General features: G+C 38.2%; 1 protein-coding gene and 1 non-coding gene across 6 annotated transcripts; one reads left to right on the plus strand and one right to left on the minus strand.

Moving 5' to 3' along the window:
- Positions 1-2,248: 2,248 nt before the first annotated feature.
- On the minus strand, positions 2,249-2,320 carry trnae-cuc (transfer RNA glutamic acid (anticodon CUC)). The gene has a single exon. It is a non-coding gene; the product is annotated as a tRNA-Glu (tRNA).
- A 99-nt stretch (positions 2,321-2,419) lies between these two features.
- Positions 2,420-17,520, plus strand: ncoa7b (nuclear receptor coactivator 7b). Of its 5 annotated transcripts, none has more exons than XM_067482251.1 (17): positions 2,420-2,599; positions 3,439-3,609; positions 7,515-7,672; positions 9,392-9,462; positions 9,580-9,687; positions 9,773-9,868; positions 10,543-10,668; positions 11,268-11,452; positions 11,892-12,046; positions 12,594-13,184; positions 13,620-13,791; positions 13,951-14,098; positions 14,215-14,340; positions 14,485-14,637; positions 15,335-15,430; positions 15,553-15,626; positions 15,864-17,520. In XM_067482251.1, exons 2-17 carry the CDS (start codon positions 3,572-3,574, stop codon positions 15,997-15,999), a joined length of 2,433 nt encoding a protein of 810 aa, XP_067338352.1. In that variant the 5' UTR covers positions 2,420-2,599; positions 3,439-3,571; the 3' UTR covers positions 16,000-17,520. The 5 variants fall into 5 exon arrangements, with proteins under 5 accessions (XP_067338352.1, XP_067338351.1, XP_067338354.1 ...); XM_067482250.1 differs by having other exon boundaries at positions 2,420-2,590; XM_067482253.1 differs by having other exon boundaries at positions 2,420-2,590; positions 11,925-12,046.
- The last annotated feature ends 37 nt before the right edge of the window (positions 17,521-17,557 follow it).

The following is a 17,557-nucleotide window of genomic DNA, read 5'->3' on the forward strand; positions in this document are numbered from 1 at the left end:
GCCAGATATTTACAGTACTGCCATATTAGTCAGTCATGTGTTTAAAGCTTCACTGATCTAAGTGCGTCTCACTCACGGCTCTGCTTATCTGCTGCTACATTACACAAAGCCACAACAGACAAAAAGAATAAAACAAACAGCAGTTTTACAAAAATTAGTATCAGTGATACAAAGAAACTGAGGAACAAGTTGAACATGAAGAACAGAAATTGAATACAATGTTTTATACATGCAATAAAGGTCATCTCATGTCTTTCCTTGATGCACAACAATTGATTTTAATCTGTTACAGTTGTTGGCTTTTGTTAATCTTAAATTGGACACTGACTCCTGATTGTAATTATTTAAAAGTTTACAAAGTTTAGTTCATTTTTATGAATATCACCCTATATTACCAATAATTTATTATTTGTGTGACACATCCTTTTTCAGTGTTTAGGATTTGCGGCTTCTTGCTGTCAAAGTGTACTTGAAGTTATCAGCGCTTATAGTCTAAGCTACAAGTGTGTGACGTCTGAGCCAAATGATTTTAAATCTCTTCAAGGCTTGTGCTGGGTCAAACCTTTGTGACTCTGACAATTTACAAAGATACACTACAGATAATATCTTATTTGCACTTACTTACAGTAGCAAAACTAAGAAGTGAGAAAAATTAGAAGGCTACTTTTCCACCAAGTGACGACCATTTGATTTATATTTTAATATCTGCCAAGAGACAAACATGCTAGCATGACCATACTCAATGTTCATTTTTTCTTTTGTTCCTTTCCATTGTCTGATTATCATGCTCCTCTTCAGCAACATGTGTGTGTGTTTCTGTGTGTGTGCGCACATAATCATGTATGAATTTGGAGAACATCTAAAGCTACCAATCTGGCCGTGGGTCCTGATGGTACAGTACTATAAAAATTCTAATGTCAGAGTGTGAAATGAGATCTGTATTCAAAGTAGAGTCAATGGTTTAACAGAGATCATTCATAGCTTTTTTTTGTGTTTTAAAATTTAATTTAAAGGTAGTATTTGGAATTGAAATGAAGGGCAAGATTTCGAGCTGGCATTATCTGAGTCACATGCAGGTATCGATGGTCATGAAAGGGGGCAATGATACCCAGAGCCACACAGCTTCTGCCAAAACAAATCTTGGTCCCAACCAAACAGTCCCCCACAATCTACTGCTCCAAGCAAGGCAAGGAGAGGAGGGGAGTGTAGAGGGTTTGATGAGAGTCTGAACAGACCGGAGGAGGGACACACCGGCGCCATAGCGATCCCTTAAACAACTTATCTCCTCTCTCACAATGATAGCGCCTGTCAAAATATCTGCCAAGATACATAGCCAGCCAGGAACTGGTTAACTCCATTGCCGTCCAATCAGAGGGCCTGCTGCTGGGGTCTCTTTCTTTCCCCATGTTCCACAAACACTCATTATCTTTGTCTCATAGCTCTCTGTCTCAAACAGGTTTAGTAAAAATGGGTCCAATCTATTAGAAAGACTGTTTTTTCTCAGTGTGAAATGAAGTGAAAAGAGCATGTTTACACGTTCATTTGAATGTCGTTTGTTCTTTCCCAAAGGCAAGTAAAATGTTCATTAGTTTTGTGGTTCTTCTTATAGATGCTGTTTAAGGTGCAGGGTCTTTTATATATGAGCTGTTCATTGGGCTGTACCTAAAACAGTAAGTCACACTTGAGGAAACCAGTCTTCTAGTGCCATTGTTTGGGAAATGTCGCCACCTATTGGCATTTTTGGTATGGTGATAAATAGCTCTGAAGGAGGTCAGGAGGCAATTAATATGTATTATTCAGAAAACCCACTTGAAGTAATAGTAAAGCGTCAGTCGTTTATGTTGTACTTTTGTACTTTGTACATTTGCTATTGCTATTGCTGCTATTCTAGGTATGATAAATATCATGATTATAGTTTGTTTGATGTGCAAGTTGTTTTACCACAGTCACTTTTTGTTCACATTATAAGTATTATTATAAATTTGCCATTGCATACAATGAAAGAAAAATAGGGGAACAGAGAGAAATAGACGGAGAGCTGGAGTTGGAGGGTTATTGGTGGTGGTGGTGGGTGGGTCGGGGGAGAGGGGGTTGTTTACAGCTGCAGCAATGACTCAGTATTTTAGTTGACGTGTCCACAGTGGGAGGGATCAGAATCATGGTTGCATTAAAGAATTTGTACTTAAATATTCGGTCAAATGAAAGTAATGTCTATGGGCTTGTGGCTGGAGCTGAAAGATAAAAGTAGTTCCCTGACCGGGAATCGAACCCGGGCCGCGGCGGTGAGAGCGCCGAATCCTAACCACTAGACCACCAGGGAAGGCACATACCCCCACATGTAGAAAAATGCATTTAACAGCATACGAGTGAATTTGTGTTTGTTATTGTTATTATTGATCCAGCGAGAAACAGATCAACTCTGTTGACCTAGGCATCGTTAGCTAACTGATAGTAAGATTAGCAGCGGTTTGGCTTGTTAATGAGAAGTGGTGAGCTCACGTGTGTTTACAGAGCGCATGACAGCAGAGGGCGCAGTGAAGGGAGAGGTTTCATTTTGAGGTAGCGCTAGCTGTTTGAGGATGCATGGAAGGTAAGCTATGTGGGTAATTTTAGCTACCTGCTTTTATGTCACATATTGGGTTTAAATGCACCGTTGCAGACTGTGGTTTAACGTCCGTTTTGGGCAACGTTACATGAAGAGGAATGCCTCATTTTAAGACAGATTGCGCTGGCGACTGAAGCAAATAAAGGCTCCTTATCATCTCCTCTAGGTTGCTATTGTCTTGTAAACAAAGTGGCTAGCTAGCGCCGTTAGCGTCAGCTGGCAGACTGGTTTATGTTTACGGTCCTTGTGTTTAGTAGCCCGCATTGGTTTAACGTAGTGTTTTATTAGCACAACCGAATCAGTCTTTTGTTATTGCTGGGCCGTAAAAAGAGGTAGAAAGCTGGGCATTGGTGCGGGTCATAGATGACTTTCCGTTACACGGGCTTCTACAAAAGTAAGCTTGCATCAAACCTCGTCTGTTCATGTACCTGTTATATAACGCTGTCAGGCTACACGTGGATGACCTGCATTTCGTTCTCGCCTAATCCTGTGGTGTTAAAGCTAACTGTGTAAGGCCATATGGCCTGTAACAGTGTGTTTACGTTAACTTTATTAAACGTAACTTTACTCACTGTATAGCCGCAAATCTGATGTAGCACTGTTAAACAATAAAAAACGGGTTTACTGTGGCAGCAGCAGCAATAGTAGCAGATGCGCCTTTCCTCTAACGTTACAAAACAGTGATGCATTTTCCATCCTGGTAGTCAGCTGGGTGGCCTGACTTGCATATAACAGGATGCTTTCATCGCATTGGGCTTTTGCAGTCTAGTGAGTGTTGTTGATTAAGGAGACACCCATTGAGCCAGCTAATCCTCCAATTCGTTCCTCTGCAGGAAGAAACAAGTGTGACGGCACTGTTTGAGAGACAACCTATCCGAAGTTGGCTTGGACCAACATTGGGTGTGTGAAAGAGTGAATGTTTGTATGGATGCTCGTAACTGCATGCAGATTTAGGACCCTGGCCTGATGGAAAAGAGAGACAGGAAGCCGGGATATTTTGCCAGGTAAGGGACTGCTTGTATTTGTTTTGGATTACTGTTTTGAGTGCTTTTGTTTCATTTCCATGTCAGTGTCTAATCTCAGTGTTTAGTTCCTAATCAGATCATTTTTTGATTCTCATCAGTTGCTTCTATGGACCTTAGTATGGAGTAAAGTGGATTTAATTTGTCCTTTCAGAAATCTTTTTAGAGCGATTACAATTTACAAAGAAACATCGGATTATACATCATGACTAATTAAAAAGTGACAACTTTCATGAATGACAACTATTTATAATGTATAAACATTTTTAGAAAGGTGCTTATGCGGCTGTGTGGTCATTTTAAAGCCCTTGGTATGTTCTGTTGTTCACTTGTTGTACTGCATAATGGATTTAAATAGACAAAGTAACAGAATGTATACAGTTCAGTATTATGCAGTACAATTCAACTGCACTGCTGACTACATCTTCCAAAACAGCCATACTTTGAATCAGTTATGTATTTTCTTTTCTTCTGCCCATGGATCACATGTTGAGGTGTAAAGTCCAAAATCTTCTTATGAAAGGGGTCACCAAAGTGCATTGCCTATTAGAAGAGAAGGCTTTCCCATTGTGCTGCATGCTTATTTGCACCTGGACATTCTGCTATCAAGGTGCATTAAGGAAGTATTTTTTCCCACCTTTTTCAATAATGGATCGGCACTCTTAATTCCCTCCAGTTACTGAGCTGCACCCAGTTTATATAACCTCATATAACCTAAGTCATGCATCAGAGTTCTTGCTCTAATTGATCTAAAAGTTTGAGATTAAAATTAGGTTTTGTAAAAAATTATAGCAGGCAATTCGCAATTTGTGGAAAGAGGCTTGTCATTGGTAAAATGCGTGGACTGACAAGCAATTGGCAGGTTATGAACAAACAACAGCTCTCTGTTTCTAATGTTTGAGCTGCACAATTAATACCCCATGGCATTTTTTTCATTTTAGAGAGCTCTAAACATCAATAAGTACTGCTATGTGAAATGGCTTTAGTGTGTTTAAAAGGTCATATGTCAGAGTTTGTTCTTGTTCTCCTTGATGTCCTGTCCATGCCTGGCATGTTCTCCTTCACAGATCATAGCATGGGATTCATACGTTTATAGGTAAACATACAGGTAAATGGGTTTACCTTAAAATGGGTGAAACATTTCTTTGTGAAAGTGAAAGACAAAATTTTTGGAATAGGAAATTGATTAATGTTGCAATGCAATTTAGACTAATTTATTCTTATTCATTATGTCTCAGCTTAGTTCAGACAACACTGATAGCATACAGATGTGCCATTTCCTTTGTATTCTTTGTTCATTTGACAGGCTCATGTTGGAAGTATTATATTTTGGAGAGAAATGACCAAGGTCATGGTGCCATAATTCAGTTACATTCTAATTATTAGGTAGGCAGCACAATAGTTGAAGGCTTTGAGTAAGAGATGGTAAATCCCTGCAGTGGTGGTATGCTAACCTGTGAGAGCTAGCAGCAACACAGCAGTGGAAATATGAAAGATGAAAACATGAAACTCATGCAGACTTGTGCTACTGTAAAAATGGCCAAACTGTGACATGTCAGGAAGGAAAATAAGCCCCTATTTCCCAGCACAGCTACTGCTATAACATGTTGCTACTTGCACTACGTGTCTGTTCCTGACAAATAGAGCAAGGGTTATTCTGAGACCTACAGATACGGTGCCAATAAAAAAAATATTAACCCGTCACAGACTCTTTCATGTTTTATTGCTTCACAACATTAAATGTCACCAAAAAGTAGATTGTAGTTCTACTATCAAAGTAAATTAAGTAAATTTTACATAATCTTTTATCTAAAATGAACACTAAATATACTTGTATCTTTCAACTGATGTTAAGTTTTTTTCCCGCAGAAACTCTGTTGTGAAAGATTGGTTTTTACATAATCTGAAATAGGGTTAGTGGAAACTTTCAAATCCCTGATTATACAGGAAGTGCAATAGGATTATGCGTTCGAAAATGGAAAGAATATTGTACATCTGCACATTTGCCTAGACCAGGCCTTGCACACACATTTTAAGAAAGAAACTAGATGATGGAGGCTGCAAAGAGACTAATGAAAGGTGTGAAGGAGCTGCAAAACTCCATGCCTGAGATGGAGAGGCACTTAGCATGAATTAACTGTTGCCTTGGTGATTTCACCAATGTAATAACCAATTTCCCTTCAGTGTGCCACTGTATCACACATGGCATAAAGAATAAATGGATCTTTTTGGCATATGAAGACCTTCTATGCTCCTTTGTCAGTTTGTGGGCAGTTTTACAGTGAATAGCAGTTTTTACTTCCTGCCCATTTGTCTAGATCAAAGAGTGCAACAACTTTTGATTTGGTTGTCACATATGTATACGTATTTTGTGTAAACATTACACTGGATATTAGTGGAAAATTCTCTCCATAATAGCTGATGGTTGGAGCTTCATGCCATGGGGCTTCTTTTGTGCCATAAGGACATAATGTGACTGCTCATTATGTTTGGCAAGCAGATGTGAGCAGTTTTGCACAAGATAAAAATGTATTGTGTAAGCTGTATTGTGTAATTAGGTATTCTGTCTTTTTATTGTACTTCATATGAGTTTTTAAAGATTTAATCAGCAGTGTTATTATGTACACCTAAGTTGTATACTGACTGTAGGAGACAGTTATAAATAGTGCTCTAAAAATATCCTGATGAAGGTCCAATAATGACCAATCAGTTGTGTTTATTGTTGGCACAACAAAGCCAAGTCTTGTAAGTGGAAAAGCAGGATTTTTGTTGTTTGTTTTTGTTTCCACTCGTTACTTACATCCTCACACTTTCTCTGACATTATGCTATGAACACTGTTTACAGGCAAAAGGTTAGAGGAAGGTGAAGTTTTTGAAGCTTTGAGAAGTGCCCGTGAGTGAAACAGACGGTGCTGCAAAGATTCTTGAGTTCAATACCAGATGTGTGCTCCATGGGGTAAAGAGTGGGAGTGACCTGAGGCTGTGAGAGAGGCCTGAGCTCTGTCTGTTTGGAGCCTTATCGACCCATTTTTGCCTTTCCATTAAGGCACTTTAACACTTAAGATGCTATTCTTCTTTTGGCCTGAGTTGTACACAGTAGCAATACAACATCTCTATAATCATCTGATTTAAAAAAATAAATAAATAAATAAAAACTTTTTTTTTTCACTAACTAATATCCACACTTATAAAAGTGTGCATTATCCTTAAGTGCAGCAGGAACTTGTGGTTCCACTGTGCTGCACTGCAGTGTCCCTCTTTAGTGAACCTCAACAGGGTCTGTAAACGCCATTACATCACTCCCTCTCCCATCAATTATTAAACTTGGGAAAGCACAGTCTGAGAAGGCAATACAGCTGATACAGCAAAGAATAGAGAGAAACACGTTCAAGCTCAATGCAATACCTTTGTTGATAGTAGTACTCTGTTCTACCTTAAAGACATCAGCCAGTAAACAAGCATATGCTCTTAAAGATCATATTTGACCAAAAAATACATGAAAGTGTTAATAATAACATATACAATAGAAATGATTAGAGGGAAACTCTTGCCTGTATTTCCAGTATGCTGTTAAGTACACAGTCGATCAGTACAGTCAAATCTGATGTGTAAATCAAGCTAAATGCCTTATTACATCACTTTCAACCTTAACATGATTTAACTGTACACCAATAAGTCATAACACTCTTTAGCTACGCAGTTACTGACACCTGTCAGTAATGGCCAGAATCAAGTTACTTTTCTGTTCTGACCTGTGCAATGCCACCTGAAAATTTTGTGGCTAGTATTAGGGTGTGTCTGTTATAACAAATGATGCACTCTCCGTACTTCTTTATTGCACTTAATGATTGGATGTAAACAAATCTCCTTCTCTGGCATCCCATCAGGCTGAAGAGGCGTAAGCAGTTCAAGCAGAGCCAGTCAGACAAAAATGTGAATGAGCAGAACCAGACAATCATCTCCCGTCCAGACAACCCCAATGACAGTGACCCCAACAGGAAGACAGATCGACAGAGAGTAACAGCCAAGCCTGCTGCAGGAGCAGGTAACACATGCGTCAAACTATCACATAATTGGAAATGTTTGAATAAATAGCACTTGTATAGCAAAGTATATTTTTTTCCCTTCTAAAGTCTTAGTTTTAATTATGAGTAGATTTAAACATTGATTTATGTCGCCACTGATATTTTCCTGTACCTATGCCATGGTTTTATAATCTGTTTTGCCAATATATTGTGTTTGCGATTAGCTCTTATCTATCTAGATAAGCATTTAAAAGGAGCAAACATTCTCTTTATAACTGATGTTCAGGAAATTTCTGGAAATTTGCTCTGCTGCTATCACCATAACTATGAATCACAGACGTCTTAGAGTTTGACAACATATTTAAACAAATAATATTTGATAAAGTAGCATACTGTAGTTTTAAAGGTGAAATGTTTATTCCTAAATAAAATGGGGATGGTTCAACTATAATTTTATTATTGTTCTCACTTACCTCTGCGTGTACATTCATAATGACAAAAATAAATTCTTCATGACTTATTGGCACACCACAAATTATCATGTGTTAGTGAGTTTGTTTGTAGCATAAATCACCACTGACTGTGATAATGGGCTCTTGTCATAGGTGGATTGGGCCAGACAGCTGTGTAAACTCTGTTCTAATAAGATTGCACAATTGTTGCCTGTAGCTCATAGTATCACATATGATGTTTCGTGTGCAGTAGGCAAGTAAACAAAGTCTAAACTCTAGGTTGTTTAAGTTTTTAGCTTAAAGAGCACAGGCTTCAATACTATGGTGCTTCGTAGTACATAAATCACACACAAGTGCAAGTTCAAAGAAAAATGTCCAGATTTCACTTCAGTGGTCTTGTCTGTGAGGCTTGGTACATTAATAAGCAGACACAACAGGAGTCTGGCTGTCTAAAGCTAAGTCATGGCCTCTGTTTCTGTGGAGGAGGCAGCCGTGTAAGAAAGGAGCAGGGAGTGGTGTGCTAATAGCTTCTGTGTTCTTGGCAAGGACAAAATGCTGACTGTGGACCTTGTGTACTTCAAGTGTGTGGGTGTGTGTGTGTGTTTCCGATAACTGCTTTTATTGTGTGTAGGGGACAGTGTTTTAAAGTCTGGATAATATTATGGGACAAACAAACTGTGCTACTGAATCAAAAGCCTTTTAACCACAGGATATTTAGAAGGTCCTTCATTGAATTAGTTTGTGTTTGTGGGTTTGTTTTAAGGTTCTTTGTAGAAACTTTGAATTACTGCATTTTTAAGATTAATCAGATTATTGGAAATGTGGGCGTGCATAGAATTTCTCAGGACAAGGTACTTACATTTTTTTATGGAGAACAGCAACTTAGTAAGTAGCTCATTTAAACTATGTTCCAACATCATAATTTAAAAAAAAAAATAAAAAATCCTTTTATTATCCTCCTGGGCTTTGTACACAGGTTGTGTGTTTCTTATTCAAGTATTTATGAGATTCCTGATGTAACCTTGTGATATTGTATATACCAATAGACTATATTGTATACGTGTTCACAATAAACACTACTGCTTCTTATACTTTGTAATATAATGCCGTATAACTTCAGCAAACTTACAGTTTTCAGGTAACCTGTGCTATGTACATTTGTTTGTGAATTTTATTGAACCGTGTAAAATTTAAGCAGTGGCACTCATAAGTCGATAGTGGCAAACGTGTCAGTTTGTCCTCGTTATCAGTCTGCTAAAAGTTGTCCATTTTTCTGTTCTTTCTCAGGTGATGGGTGTAAAAGTAACAATCAGGCAAAGATGGAAAAGAGAAGGCCACCAGGGACTGTAGAATTCATTGTGAGTAACTTTTGATTGACAGAAATTTGTAGAGCACATCAAAGAATATTTTGTCTCGTGACCTATTAAAACTTCTTTAGATAAAAGTTTTACAGAGGAGTTGATGTCCTGTTACAGGTGGGACCTAAAGACTCCCTCAACAGCATCGCACTTAATTTCAACATCACCCCAAACAAACTGGTCCAGCTGAACAAACTTTTTTCTCGCAGCGTCTACCCTGGTCAGGTGAGTATAATGACGACACCGCATCACTTTAGTCTCCACAGAACTCCACTGACTGGCTGACATGCAACTGTCCGTAACATTACAGAAGCTGTTTGTCCCTGATGTAAGCCAATCAGACTTAAAGTCTCCAACTTCCAATGATCTCACATTCAACAAGGGCCTGTCTGAGACAACATCACATGTAAGTAAAAATAATATACACTAGTTTAAACACTACAGTAGCCCTTTAAGTTACTGAATGGCACACAGTGCACATGGTGGTGTACAATCCTCGCTTTGCTTCCGACTAGTGGTTGCATGCCATGCCTCGTCTGTCTTCATAAAAATAAAAACTATAGATGACACATTAATACACATTTGATGTCTGTCTGATTTCTGGGGTAATTGCAAAACAATATGTAAAACTTTTATAAAAAGAAAACTATTAAATTTGTTGCACCAGTTATTAGAGGTACACATTGGTTAATTAGATGCAGTTATACACACTCTTTCTGTGTGGCTCTACACTGATTGTTTAAACTGTGGCATAGGTAAAAATGATATGACTCAGATGCTGCAGAATGTTTTATTATTCTCTCATGATTAAAAATCTGCTGCCCTCTGTGGATTATAAATTTACCATGTGGTAAGAAATGCACCAACAATGAAGAATGGATATTTTCTCAGTTTTATCTACCAGCATGTGACATCAAGAGAAAAAATAACTATGACACAGCTTTACTTTAAACAGGGAGTAACAAATCTCGCTGGCTCTGGTGGCCTACACCTTCAGTTTTTATCATGTGATTTATACTTTTCCTAAAAAGCCATACTAAATGAAAGTTATTTTTTGAAAGGCTTTTTCATTTCTTTCAGGATGGCATTTCAGGTTGCAGGTCAGCAAAGGCCATCCGACGTGAGCTCTCCCCAAATTCAGAAGATGAGAGCCCAGCAACGGTTAAATTCATCAAGATGAGCTGCAAATATTTTACTGATGGGATGGTAAGAAGTTCTAAAAAACTTGGTAATGTCTAACTGCTAGAACTTTCTATAAACCCTATCTATACATTTAATTAATGACAGTTTTGGTAATAATCTACAGATTAAGAAGTTGGTTATAATCAATTAGAAATCTACAATTTGATGGATACAGCTTCTCATCTAGCTGTTAGTAGTGCTTTTAGTAGGGCTTGCTATCCTTCAAACCATTGTGAATAACAAATGTGTTTAAATTCTCTTAGAAGGTAGGTATTTTTTTAATAAAAGGGGAGGATTCATTATTCTTTAAAATTACATTTTTTTTAAAAACTACACTGTAATAGTAAATTTTTTCATTGTACATGAAAGATTATCTCAAACATCAGTAATCATTTACGTTGCAATTTACATTTAATTATTTGGCAGATACTTTTTATCCAAAGTGATTTACCAGGGAGGTACAGGGCATGCAAAAATCGAATCTTCTTCGAAAGAATCAAAAAGTCAAATCAACCCCTGAACTATTTATCAAAGTATAAGATACAACTTTTATACTTTGTTGTTTCAGAATCAGTAGTACCGCTCATCCCAGGACTGCTGTCTCTCCATGTGTTATCTTGCAGGGAGTGGTGGGAGGTGTGTTGATTGTGACCCCCAACAACATCATGTTTGATCCCCACAAGTCTGATCCCCTGGTAATTGAGCATGGCTGTGAGGAGTACGGCCTCATCTGCCCCATGGAGGAGGTCGTATCTGTTGCACTGTATGATGACGTGTCCCGCATGAAGCTCAAAGACGCCCTTCCATCGTAAGAAGTCCCAACAATCTCGCTTTCCCCATTTCCTTCTTTTGTAACCGTTTCTCTGTCCTCAGCTCTTATTCCTCATTTTAGCTTCCTCTACAGTTTCTGTTTTACTTTTTAACCAACAAAGTCCATGTAGATGGTCATTCACTTGTTGCACTTTTCACACTTGCATCTTTACCATATCCTTGAGTCTGTTTCTTTATGATTCACCAGTTTTTATTAAGCATTAAAAAGCATTTTTTTTTATCATATTTTGCTAAATACATTTTTTGTTGTTTTTTTTTGGTTTTTGCTTTTTTACATCATGTGTAATTTTGTTTTTTAAGTTGTGGATCATTCTGTTCATTTTTAATTTCTGTTGGACCTTTTCTTTTTTTTGTTTTTTCTCTTGTCATTTTCATCCTGGTGTGGTGTGGTATGTATGGTGCCCCGTGGCTCGCAGAGACCTACCCCAGGATCTGTGTCCTGTGTACAGGCCTGGCGAGTGGGAGCAGCTGCCATCAGAGCGGGATCTGAACCCCTTTAGTCGCTATGAAGCTCTGGATCCGAAGCGACCGATTGTTTTAGACGACATTGAATCCACCCTCTCTGAAACTGGTAACATATCATCTAGTGCTGATATTTGTTATCCACTTCCCCATATGTTGGTTAGTCGGTCGACATTGATGTGGTTTACTATGCAGCACCAGCTGCGACTGTTTTTTTAGAGTTTTTTTACTGTGTGCCAAATTAATGAATGACAGTGGCTCAAAAATAAAATCCAGTTCCTCTGACCAAACAGGTCTACATCTCAATCCTTAACTCTTCTGTCCATCTGATAAGTCATTTAAGTATGTGTTTAAGGAAAGTTTGCCAAAATTCACTGGTCTTAGTCAAAATTCACTGGTCTTAGTTACTTGTATGTAATTGTTGTTGGTTTATTGGGGCTTTTATGATGGTTTATTGATCATATTTGAAGTTTGGACAGCTGGTAACATAAATAGACAAAGATGGTGTTATGTTTTGGGATATTCTGATATTTTAAAGATCAAACAAGTAATTAATAAGAAAACATATTTAATCAATATTGAAAATAATCTTTAAAGCAGCTATGGAAAAAAGAAGCTAAGCATAAGTAAAGCCTTGTTTATATTTTTGTCACTAGTGAGTACACAGGGTGAGCAGACCGAGAAGTCTCCATCAGATGAAGGATTCACAGAGTTGGAGCCTACTTTTAATGGGAGCAGTGATGAAGTGGAGGGAACATCCTCCAAAACACCCAGCACCCTCAGCAGGGATCAACAGGAACTCCCAAGCAGCCCAGGCCAGGGAGAAAAATCAGGGATTTGTCAAACTAAAGAGAAGCTGGATGAAGAGGACGATGAAGGTGTAGCTCAGAACAGCTTCATCGAGGATGGAGAGTCAATACAATCCTACTCAGAGACTGAAAAACAGGGTGACTTGCATGATAAACCTACAGTCCGAGATGTAACTGAAACCAAAGAAATCAAACCTAAAGGAACTGAAGAGCTGCTAAATGGCGTGGATGATAAAATAATCAGGGCACCAGTTGACCAAAACAGAGAGTTGAGTCTAAAAGAAGTTTCAGAGGGTCATGGGAACTCTGCTCCTCTTAGACACAGCCCAAATAGACCAGAAGAGGAGGATAAAGTCAGTGAGGAAGAGAGACGGAGGAAGAATTACGAAGCAGAAGTGAAGTCATGGCTGCTGGAGAGGATGCAGGCTCCAATAGAGGGTAGGATTTATCACCTACATATTACATTCAAGAGCAGATTGCCACAATTAGAAATATGAAAATATTTCATATGGTAAATGTTAGGAATGTTTTTGTCTCTAGTGTAAAACATCAAAAAAGCTACTTCAAATTTGGTTGCAGCAGACAAAAATGTTACCTAATCTCTAAATTTTCTTTAGTTCACAGCAACTGTTCTTTCTTGTTTCTTGCATGTTCCTTCTTTTTCTTGACTTCTAAGTCACGTTTTTCTCCCATATGCTAACTTCTGTGACACAATTCAGAAATACAGTGGCGAAATCTAACTTGACTAGACATTGCAGACTTTGGCACTTCCTAGTGGTAGTATCAGAAAGGTTTCTCTGGCAGGCAGCAAAGCACGGTCTCATTACAAATGGATTAAAAACATTTTCTCTTTTTATTCCCCTTTCTGTTTAGACATGCTTCTCTCATCAGAGGAGAAGAGTAAAAAACCTCCAATGTTCCTGTGCTTCAAAGTTGGAAAACCAATGAGGAAGTCCTTTGCCACCGGGATGACCTCTAGTCCTGCCCATCCATTTGGGGGACGTGAAAAACAGTCAGAGTACTGGTTTGCTGTGCCCCAAGAAAGGTGCAATAATGTTTACCACATATAATACATTAATAAACGATCCTTTTGTAATCCAGCTATGCATAACTTTCTGGATCCTGCTCACTTAAATAACGAACCCTCAACTATTTTTATAATAGCAATAATCCAGAAACTTGGTGGTGTGTGTGTTTGTTCCAGGGTGGACCATCTGTATTCATTTTTTGTGCAGTGGTCTCCTGACGTCTATGGAAAGGAGGCTCGAGAGCAGGGCTTTGTTGTGGTGGAGAAAGATGAGCTGGACATGATTGATAACTTTTTCAGTGACCCTGCATCTTGCAGCTGGGAGGTGAGCTGAGTGGACTTTTTTTAGGACTAATGGCTTGTTCTTAATAAGCAGTGAGGTCACTTTGTCATTGATTTCTCTTTAAAATTCACTTGTTTATGAACTGGTTTTGCCCTTAGATCATCACAATTAACGAAGCTAAGCGTAGGCAGAGTTTTGGCAGCTATGACGGGGACCTGTCTGTAGATGCGCTGCCCACACTAAGTGATGCCAGTGATCTGCTGCAGGACACACACATTGAGAAGGTAATGTAATTATCAAACATGAGCACATGCAGCAGGTTAATAACGTTGCAGAACTACACTCTTACAGGCAGTGACTTGAGTAAAAGTCAGAAGAAGTGACTATAAGGTCAGTTTGTTTCTCTGACAGATTTTGTTTTCCTTCAGCTTGCTTGTCGCCTGCCAGCCCGTGTGCAGGGCAACTCTTGGAGACTGGCCTACAGCACTGTGAAACATGGGACCAGTCTAAAGACTCTTTACAGGAACCTGGCAGATGTGGACGGTCCTGTGCTGCTGGTCATCAAAGACATGGATAACCAGGTAAATACCAACAACATGAATGGGCCAGATGTACATAACTGGGGTCCTCAAGCAATAACAGTCAAATGTAATGAGTGCTGATCACCAGTAGATGGCATTTATTACATCTGTAAATACAGTACAAATAGTTTCTGCTACTTTTACTATTAGTAAAATGCATTAAAGGAAGTTAAAGTGTCTTTTGTTTCCACGATTAAGAACTGAACATACAAACACAAAGGATATATCACTTCTGATTTACAACTGCTTAAAAATAAACTTTTGCACAACAATTTGATTTATTTGAATTGTTACCATTTTTACCAGAGAAGACTGAGAAAATGACACTAGTGACTGTTCCAGTATTTTAATGTACAACTTAATAATTGTCTCCTACATCATCATCACATCATCATCCCTCGCTACATCTAAACAGACTTGATACATACTGCAACACTGTGTCTTTATGATTGAGAAATTACACATCCCCAGAACAAAAAGTACAAAAATGTAAATTTTTAAGGTTTGGATTAATTTTACATCCTTGAAAAACATGACACTTTGTGGTGGTATCAAAAACTTCACCTTAGTAAAACCTTGCTAACCAGATTATTTGAAAGGTAATATAATCTTTTAAAAGATGGGATTTCACCTATTAGTATTTTAGTACCCTTAAATAATAGAGAAATTTAAAAATAAATTGTTCCTTTCATGACAGATATTTGGAGCGTTCTCGACTCATCCATTTAGAATGAGCGAGTACTGCTACGGCACAGGAGAGACGTTCCTTTACAGCTTCTGCCCTGAAATCAAGGTTTGTTTATTTAGCAGATTTTTTTTATTCCCTAATACAGACATGTATTTCAATAATTTGTGTTAAAATAAAGTGAATTGTTCAAAAGGCCATCTCAGACATTGTTTCATGTCTGTTTTCAGGTGTACCGCTGGACGGGGGAGAATTCTTACTTTGTGAAAGGCAATACTGATTCTCTGCAGATGGGAGGAGGAGGGTAAGTGGAAGTTCCAGTTCAGTCACCAACTCATGTACTTCCCCAATTGTTGCCACAGTTCCACCTTTTTTGAGCTGTGCTGCTGCTATTGTGAATAAAATATTGGTTGATGAGATTTGCAAATCGTTGCATTCTGTCTTCATTTACGTTTTTGGCCTGAGAAATTATTTAAACAATATTCACTACATTAAATGAAACACACAGTGATCTTACCTTTTACCCTCCTTTCCTTTGCAGTGGTCAGCTGGGTCTGTGGCTGGATGCTGAGCTGTACCGAGGCACCACCACCAAATGTGCAACCTTCAACAACCAGCCACTTTCAGCCCAGCAAGACTTCAACATCCACAGCCTGGAGATCTGGGACTTCGAGTAGCCCCTTCAGCTCAAGCTACATCCATATTCCCTCTCCACAACATCAAACCTTAAAACACCCCACCCCAAGTGTATTATGCACCACTTGGAGGCAAACCTAGCTTACCCCACAATGACACTAAATGTTATGTGAAAGGAAACAAAGTGTGGAGAGTGGTGTTTTTATGGTGACTGAAAACAGAACAGAAACATGATGCTAGTCTTCTGTAGCCTGTTTTGATGCAGGTTTGATGCCAGTTTGTGCCTGGTTCAGCCGCCCATCAAAGGAAGTGTGAGAAATAGTCGCTTTCAGTTCTGTGTCTGCCTTAAACATGCGACAGTGTCTCCAGCTTTCCCAGCATGCAGACTGTGTAACCACCATAAGTTCATGAGGAGAAAGGAGTAGAAAGCTGCTGATGTTACTGTTGAGGAAAACCCAAAAAGAGCAGATTTTAAGTGTTTCCCATCACGCTGTAGATTTATTTGTGCAGACATAAAGGTTGATGTAATATCTATGTACAGAATTATGTACTGAAGAATTGTGGAGGGTTTTTTGTTTGTTTTTTTGTTAGTTTGTTTTTACGAAGCAGTGAACTTGAAACTTGAAGGAAAGTGGAAATCATCAAGGAGGATTATAGATTCTTGACCACTAAATAACTTTCAGTACTGCGGGAAATAGAATAATTGTTTACAATGTTAGTGTTAGACGTCTTCTGAAGGCTGTCTTGTTGCTTTCATTACAAGTGTTTAGTGAACTGAATGAGAATGTTTCATTGCATTTCCTCAAAATGACATATACATTCCCTGTAAATCTAAAAACTAGGAAACATTTGAGATGACCAAATGTTATTTTTAATTTCATATTTGTTTTATTGTATAAAAAAGTTTCAGGCTTTATTTTTGCATTTTATTTTTACATTATGTTTCTTTTGTGTGTGTTTTTTTTGTTTGTTGTTTGTTTTGTTTTGTTTTTTTTAAGGGTTGTACTTTTATAGAAATGTGTCCAATATTTCTATAAAACTTAAATTCACTTTGCACTACAGACTGAATGGACAGTCCATGCATTGCTGTGGCCCTGTGTCATGAGGCATTTCTTCAATGTCAAATTGTTACTGAATGTTGTTTAGTCTGCTGCCTGTCCCACAAAAGGTCAGTCTTTTCTTAGGAATGGGTGGAAAAGGGATCATTTGATTTTTGCACTCTTACATACCACTAACTAAAAATTCAGATCTAATGTGGAAAAGAAATGTTCAGTCCTATCCTGTATTTCTGACACAGGCTTAGTGCATGAATATGCAATACTGCAAATATCTGACACCATTGTTATGATACCTACTATACTATCACTAATGCCAGTTATTGCTTCATGTGAAGATGAGCTTTGTTGCCTTTAGCTGTTCTTTGATGTAACTGTGAATGTTCCCTAAGTATTATTTCTTGTCAGTCCAAAACTGCTGTGTTCTGTGATATCACTAAGGGTATATTTATTGTGTTGTTATTGCAACCACATTTAAACTGAAATAAATGTAAAGCTATATAATTACGTGTTTGTGTTGTCCAACCTTCATTTCCCACCTTTA

The sequence above is a fragment of the Channa argus genome, chromosome 17 (assembly GCF_033026475.1).
Source record: "Channa argus isolate prfri chromosome 17, Channa argus male v1.0, whole genome shotgun sequence".
Classification (NCBI taxonomy): domain Eukaryota; kingdom Metazoa; phylum Chordata; class Actinopteri; order Anabantiformes; family Channidae; genus Channa; species Channa argus.

Excerpts from the sequence above, each read along its gene's own strand:
- ncoa7b (XM_067482251.1), top strand. The coding sequence starts at position 3,572 with ATGGAAAAGAGAGACAGGAAGCCGGGATATTTTGCCAG. Across the intron at positions 9,463-9,579 it reads CAGGGACTGTAGAATTCATT|GTGGGACCTAAAGACTCCCT; the intron begins GTGAGTAACTTT and ends GTCCTGTTACAG. Across the intron at positions 14,099-14,214 it reads CTGCATCTTGCAGCTGGGAG|ATCATCACAATTAACGAAGC; the intron begins GTGAGCTGAGTG and ends TTTTGCCCTTAG.